This window comes from Triticum aestivum, unplaced genomic scaffold (assembly GCF_018294505.1).
Source record: "Triticum aestivum cultivar Chinese Spring unplaced genomic scaffold, IWGSC CS RefSeq v2.1 scaffold135616, whole genome shotgun sequence".
NCBI lineage: Eukaryota > Viridiplantae > Streptophyta > Magnoliopsida > Poales > Poaceae > Triticum > Triticum aestivum.
Genome location: NW_025233987.1, coordinates 1 through 7498, shown reverse-complemented (window position 1 = coordinate 7498; position 7498 = coordinate 1). Strand labels below are relative to the sequence as shown.

General features: G+C 44.5%; 2 protein-coding genes across 2 annotated transcripts; both read right to left on the bottom strand.

Moving 5' to 3' along the window:
* Nucleotides 1–217: 217 nt before the first annotated feature.
* Nucleotides 218–2233, bottom strand: LOC123176119 (acyltransferase-like protein At1g54570, chloroplastic). Its single transcript, XM_044590497.1, has 7 exons — nucleotides 1854–2233; nucleotides 1651–1702; nucleotides 1495–1550; nucleotides 1056–1214; nucleotides 856–954; nucleotides 495–616; nucleotides 218–283 (listed from the first exon to the last, which is right to left on the bottom strand). Exons 1-6 carry the CDS (start codon nucleotides 2215–2217, stop codon nucleotides 540–542), a joined length of 807 nt encoding a protein of 268 aa, XP_044446432.1. The 5' UTR covers nucleotides 2218–2233; the 3' UTR covers nucleotides 218–283; nucleotides 495–539.
* Nucleotides 2234–4893: 2660 nt separating this feature from the next.
* Nucleotides 4894–7081, bottom strand: LOC123176121 (methionine S-methyltransferase-like). The gene is made up of 3 exons (XM_044590498.1): nucleotides 6833–7081; nucleotides 5477–6490; nucleotides 4894–5320 (listed from the first exon to the last, which is right to left on the bottom strand). The coding sequence occupies exons 1-3, from the start codon at nucleotides 7079–7081 to the stop codon at nucleotides 5003–5005; spliced, it is 1581 nt and encodes a 526-aa protein (XP_044446433.1). The 3' UTR covers nucleotides 4894–5002.
* Between the last annotated feature and the right edge of the window lie 417 nt (nucleotides 7082–7498).

Genomic DNA, 7498 nt, shown 5'->3' with positions numbered 1-7498 from the left:
GATAGCGCCTCGAATGGCGGTAGAGACCAACACATTTGATGATGGATGAGACATGGACACCATGCTCCTGAAATTTGGGATGAATATCATCAGCATTGTCCCTTTGAGGTGTACCACTTGTTCCTTTCAGTGCACAAGATATACTGCAATCTGATAAAGTCTGCTATAACTCACCAACAGTAAGCTGTGCCCATGCTTCTCAAAGAAGAAGATTTTGGATTTAGGTATTTTGTTCTGTAGCCTGTAGGCTTCAGATTTGCTCGGAAGTAAGTTGTCATCGCAGCTGAGTGCAAGCATAGAGAAGAACCTCAGTCATGATGCCATAAATCCACTTGTTAGAAATCCGACAAAAATACGCGTTCAAACAAGAAACGTAGAAATCATGCGGTAGTGTTTATCATGCGACAATATTCTGCAAAGCTCATGATGAAATTGCGCTCGTCTCAAAAAAATGATGAAACTGGAAGTAGAGAACTGAGCTTAAGGGCACAAACCTGGCTAGCAGTAGCACCTCAGCTGTAACTGATTGTATACGGCAATTAGCATATTGCGCAGCCCGTTTGATGAGTTTCATCTTCCATTTTAGTGTGTCTTCTGGTAGTTTGTCCAGTATATTCTGCAATTAAAGGCACACAGAGCCATGTTCACCTCGTTGTCTGGTCTCATGATCAGGAAGAACAGAAGAAGCAAGTACAAAAAACTTAAAGAAAAGATGTAAACAGGTGTATATCATGCTAATTATCAGACAACCTTAAGTCCAACAAATGCGTCGCCGTTCTTGGTTAATTTCTAGTAGCTCATTTCAATACATGTTATTTCTTCAATTTTATATGCTGGACCCTACAAGGTACTTACCGATGTTGTAGTTCAGTAGAGCTGTAATTGCAATATAGGCGTTGTTCGAGCTGAAAACTGACAGAAGCTTTTTTATGTCTGACCTCTCAAATGAAGTAGCTTTCCCCGGAAGAAAAAAGAGAGACGAAACAAGATAATGTATATTAGAAATCTTATAAATAGGAAGGTTCACTCGCATACCATCAGGTTTTCCTGCATACCTGGATTGACTAGTACCAGTATCAAATCAATACGGGGATTGCGACCAGCAACTGCAAGAGCTAAGCATCCTCCAAAGGAATTCCCCAATAGATAGATGGGCTTATTAGGAGAAGTGGAATGCTCTGCCCTCACAACATCTTCTACCATTGTGACAAGTTCTGAAAATGAAAAGCAGCTAGAATCATACAATTAATCTTCAGAACTTAATGATTGAGCATCTATTGTTTTTGCCACATGTTAACCGGAGGTCATTTCTCTAAACATGGCTTTGTGTGGTGTGTCCATCTTCTTGGTGCGGACGAAGGGAGAAATGAAATATTCCTTTTCAAACGAAACGGATGCATTTCACTCTGAATCTTAAAGTAAGCTCAAATTTTCAATTCAGATGCAAAATGCTTCGGAGAGAAATTAATCAGTTAATACACAGGTATCTGATACCTTCGAATGGTGTGCGGTCGTGAAAAGGAATGTGCAAGCATCTAAGTTCAAATATCCTGCAAATGAAAAAACAAGTGTATAATATATTTAAACTATCAAAATTACACTCTGGGTTCACCATAAATTTTCACAAGGAAACTTCTCTTTGTATCTCACCTTCCAAGAGCCTTGTGGTGCATGCAGAGCCCCATCCCCATCCCATCTACTCCTGAAAAGATTCAGATTTAACCCCAGACCAGCACCTGAAATTAGAGTGTACTACTCACCTAAACAATCAGGCATCAACAAACCGGAAAGATATGCATGGAGACAGACATGGGAAGCTGTCGATGACACAACATTTCCACACATTTTCTTACCTGGCAAATACAGCATGAGTGGAGCATCCTCGACCGTCGAGCCAGCATCGACAGGGCATAACCAGCAGGGCGGCCCGCTGTCATACCCCACCAGCTGCCCGAGTGCCTGATAGTAGTAGTCCAGGCCCTTGACCGTCCCGTACCCATCATCGTACAGCGCTTCGAGTCCCCTGTAGCTGGACTGCACTCTCCCGGCGTGTCTGAACTGGCAGCTTGGCAAGCCATGCAGCCGCCGCCACCCTTGTCGCCGGAGGGAGACCTGCGGGTGTACCACAGGGGGAGAAAGAGTCGCCATTGCTGCATTGAGCTGCGAAGCTTTTTTGAGTATCCCAGTCCTGATTTCAAGGGGGGCTTTAGGAAGCATGAGCCACGCATGCAGTCATGCATCCGGTGCATAATAGAAATAACCGAGTTTTAGTGAGGCGCAAAGAGTGTGAGTAACACCATGGCATGGCGGTTCAGTAAGGACTAAGGACCACACTATAATAATTGTTGTGGAGATCTGATGGTGGCATGTCAGTATGGGTAAAGACTTTTTTGAAACCTACGTGATCAAATGCTCGTGATACTCAAAGATGACGGTCTAACTATCAGCAACAAAAAATCCCCCCAACAAAAAAACCTTCAAAAATATATGGACGTAGGCTCTTCCGTTGTCCATTATCTGTCTAATGCCTATAGCAGTAGGAAACAGAGGTATTAATATCAAGTAATATAGCCAGTACAGATCTGCAATCATGGGTAACCGGAGAGTCATACCAACATCAAGATTTAATTGAAAGGGTGATAAACATAGTAAAACACCAGTGTGCAGCCATGTTGCACAAGAATTCTGTGATGAACCAACTACATTACCTCAGAGTTTCGAGAATTTCACCTTTCCATCTAGTAATCTGCACTAAAACAGCCCAGGCTTAGATTCTTTCAAATTTAGTCAGAGACGGTATCGAAGAAACCTAACCTACAATACCAATCACTATTAGGGGCAAAAACTAAAATATAGGTCATACACTTCCTGATATACTGCAAAAAGGACATATATATCATTGCCTTTAATAAATCCTTCCACAATGCACAAGGCTTTCCACCGTCTAGCTAAGAAGATTCTTGCCTAGACACATCACTAGACTGAACCAGTTTCGGAAACAATTCAAGCCGCGATAAAAACTCTGTTGTAGAAGATATGTTTCAGATTTTAATGCATGAAGAATGAGGGTCAGTAAGAAAATTATTGTCAGAACCATATCCCAGTACCAAGGAACACGAACAATTTGTTACTCCCTCTGTCTCAAAATAAGTGTCTCAACTTTGTACTACCTGTTAAGGAGTATTAGTATTGGTCTAGGAGTCCTTATTAGTCTATGTTTAGTTTCCTTGCACCTCAAGTCTTGTGTAATATATATATGCCCCTTGGGCCTTCAATAAAGATAAGTTGCTTATTTCTAACATGGTATTAGAGCCTAGGTTTAGGTCTCCGGACGCCGCAACTCGTCCTTACGATTCACTAGTTTTTTTTTTCTCGGTCGATCTCGTCTTCCGCTGTCGTTCGCGGGGCACCTGCCGCCCAGCTGCTTCGCTGGATCCAAACTGGTGATGAGTGCGCCCATGACGTGGCCTGCACAGCCGTGATCACCTGCATGGATCAAAGCCCGCCTCGCCTGGTTGGCTACTGTGCTGCGCTCGCACCTGTGCGCCAGATCGGGTTACCTCATCCAGCTCCAGATCGATGTGCGTGCTGCTGCGTTCAGGCTGCTGTGCTATAGCTGCTGCTTTGCTGCTGAGTTCGCTCCTGCATACTAGCTGCTGTCTTTCTGTTCCCATCTTGATTTCAACAACAACAAAAAAGGAGTCCAATGTCTTCTGCATACACGATGGATTTTGCATCTTTGTGTCGTGTATGCTTCCTAGATTTTACCTTCCTTGTTTTCTGCTGTGTCCACCAAATCTGTTGATATTTTGTGTTTCTCATGTCATGCGAGTCCACCAAACTTTTGTCCGTCATCCTTTTTCTGGTCATTGTCCTCTCTATAGGATTTCTGTGGCCTCTCTTTGCATTGTTGATCTAAGCTCATTCTCTTGCCGCCGAACTTCTTTCGCCGTCGGTTTTCATGGGCCATGATTCTTTAAGCAATGCTTCTTCTCTTGATGGCCATCTTCTTTTGACAACCCATCTTCTCTTGATACTTCTATTGTATCTTCTATTGGTGCGGTGTCTTCCTCTGATGTGCCATCTCTTCGTTATCCCCTTTGGCGACTTGACAGGTTTTGAAGACTCTTCATGCTACGACGACACTCTCAAGACGCGGATTTGGATTATCATTTTTTTTAGTATTACACTTCTTCAAATGCAATGCTATTGCATACGCTTTGCATTTGAGGGGGGGTGTTAAGGAGTATTAGTATTGGTCTAGGAGTCCTTATTAGTCTATGTTTAGTTTCCTTGCACCTCAAGTCTTGTGTAATATATATATGCCCCTTGGGCCTTCAATAAAGATAAGTTGCTTATTCCTAACACTACCTTTAGTGTAAAGTTGTACTAAGGTCAAGATACTTATTTGGGACGGAGGGAGTATGATATAAAGTTGCTTCTTGGGTACTCTTTCGCAATTTAAGCAGATAATTGTAGAACAGAAATAGAAAGTTACCTTTCAGCATTCTTTCCTTAGTGATGTCTCATCTAAGAAGAACTGGGTGTTCTTGAATCAACAAGTTGGGGTCTTTGCCCACAGTTAAACATGGTAGTGCTGCTGACAGCATGATTAACAGGTAAAGCGATACAAATCAAGCAAGTCAATCTGCTGAAGTCAGTTCATTGTTCAGGGACGGTGATAACTACTTCCTCCGTCCCATAATATAAAAACGTTTTTCAGGATATCTTGAAAAGTTGAGCCACTAAACCGTCTGCTTTATGAAATTTAGTCGAAGTATTTGATTCCAGTAGATAAAGTAGTTAGCATCCGGTTTGGTCTTATGATATACCCATAGTGAAGGAATACTCCTCTATATTCTCCACAATATAAGCCACTCGCCAGCAATTCCATCAGAAAACCTCATTTCCATTTTATAATCAGTTACCAAGCAGATAAAAGAAAAAACATTACTACATCTCTTCAGGTTTTACTTTCCATGAGGATGACTCAAATTAACCCCTAGCTACTATTAACATTCATCTGTGCATTGTCTCCTAGAACCAACTCCCTGAACCGAGTTATGCAGTCCATCGCCTGGTCGAATTCGCTGCTCTCGGGAGCAAAGCTGAACCGGCAGTAGTCCGGTATCCCGGTCCACTTGCTGGTGGATATGCAGAGTCCAGTGGATCTAAGGAGCGCTTCCCTGATGTTGCAGCCATCGAGCTCGCCTTCGAAAGTGTCTATCTTGAACGATTTGCCGATGTAGGCCGTTGGTTTCGCCAGCATTGAGATACCGCCATGGCAGCCGACGACATCCCAGCCACAGCTCTCGAGTGTCTGTTCATTGCAGGAAATCAGAAAATGAAAACAAAAAAGGGGCGTTCATGCCAAACATAAGATTTCTCTGAACTGCCAATGTCCCATCTCTGGACTAAGATTTGGGAGGGAACACAAAGTTTGAGAGGGCGATTTAGAATGTCACAGAGAGCTAACCTTAGTCAACTTATCGGCACGATGCTTCAGTGTCTCCTTTTGCTCCTCAATGAGATCAGAGAAGCGCTGGTCCCTCTTGTTCTTAAGACACAACAGTTTTCTGAAAGTATACTTCAATGTGTGGTGTGGTTGACTCAGGCTTGTTAACATATGTTTGATCAAGGACGGGTCAATGTAAATCATAAACCCAAAGTCAAACCCACTCATGGTCAGCTGAAGGGACAGCTCCCCAAGCATAAAAACGCGGAGTGCGAGACATGAAGCAATATTATAAGAAAAACTATCCAAATTCCACAGGCTCCGGCCATCTCCGGTTTCGAACTCCAGACCAGAGGAGGAGGTGTCTATCACTACCCTAGCTCCATGTTCAGCACAAATGGAAAGCAAATCTTTTATCTCGTCATCACTGTACAGGGAACCAGAAGGGTTAACTGTAGGGCCAAAAATATACACCCATGGCCATACATTCTCATTCTCATATGCATCATCCAGAGCTGCTCTTAGAGCGGTCGGTTCAATCTTGAAGCCTGAACGTACATTTGTTGGAATCGTCAATGTTTTTGCATTCATAAACTTTGCTGCCGAGACATAGTGCCCATTGGTGCCCATGGGGAAAAGGAAGGCGCCTTGCTCCCTCATACAGCAAAGGACAAGCTTGTTGAAGAGTGTGAGACAGGTGCTGCCATATATAATTTCCTTAGAGAAGCCACATGAACGGTTGTTAAATGTAACGTCGGGACAACTGTCTCCTGGGAAACCATAGTTATCTCCCACCAGCTGTTCGATGCTGGAACGAACGTCAGTTTCAAAATCCATGACGTTCCGCCGAGCAAAACTTGCTAAAATGGAGCCGCCCAGTGGAGAAGGTACTGGTAAGAAGCTGCGGTCTAAATCCATATGAATGACACTAGAATCCTTGGAATCAGGAGTGAAAAAATCAGCTTCTTTTAGGGTAGACATGGCTGAATTAGAAAACTGTATCATCTTCTCAGGTATCCTTTCTGCTGCTTGTCTCTGAAAAAGATATTAAAAGCCAACAAACCAAAACAGTTAAACATTAAGGTTGTTAGAGTATATATAATATAGTCATGTGCCCCTTTGTATTTATCCCATTATATAAGGGGTTTCCTGCATATGTTCCACACCTATACATGTATATATATCGGCCTATGGCCTCATTGAAATACTAAGTTGCATATTCCTAACATGGTATTAGAGCCTAGGCTTTCTTTTCGCACGCGCAACTCGTGCTCCTCCGATCCAAAAATTTGTGTGTCCGCCGTCGCTGCGCCTCTCTTTCTCGGTCTCTCCCCGGCCGATTGCTGCTCCTACTCTACTGCACGCCCGTCCGCGTACTTCGGCTGAATCTACAGGTCTCCCGGCTCTATCTTTTTGGTGCGTCCTTGCCAGTCCTCCATCGACTGGTTGTCTGGTTCCATTGCCGGCGCCGCTCCTTAGTGGATTCCGCCGCCAGCTGCTGGTCTCGGCCGCCCTCACCAGATCCCGCTGCCCTCGTCGAATCCAGCTGTACAGACGCGCGTGCACGGAAGCACGAGTCAGCCGCCCGCTCGATCTGAGCGAGGCCTCGGCTGCTACTTTGGACATTGGGCTGCTTCATCCAGGCATCCAGCGACGCTGTGTTCCGGTGGATCAGGAATTCGGGATTGACTGGTTGGGTTGGCTAAAAAAAAGAGTACGTCTTCGTTTGATCAGATGTCTCATTGCTGCTCGTTGCCTTCTGGGGGTGTTCCCTATACCGATCCTATCTTGCACATGCATCGATCCTCAGTGCTTGGTGCCCGTCCGCCTATGGCGTCGTCTCCTTCGGCGTCTTTCATAGACTGGGCTTGTCGCTCTTTTGCGGCTCCTCCTGCGATCTTCACACATGGTGATTGTCGCTCTACACCTCCACCTCCATCGGCCTTTGCGGACGCTACTGATCATGCTACATCGCCACATCTAGCGGCTTCCACGGGTGGTGGTGATCGCTCCTCTCGTGGTGCTACCGCGTCGACTCCTTCA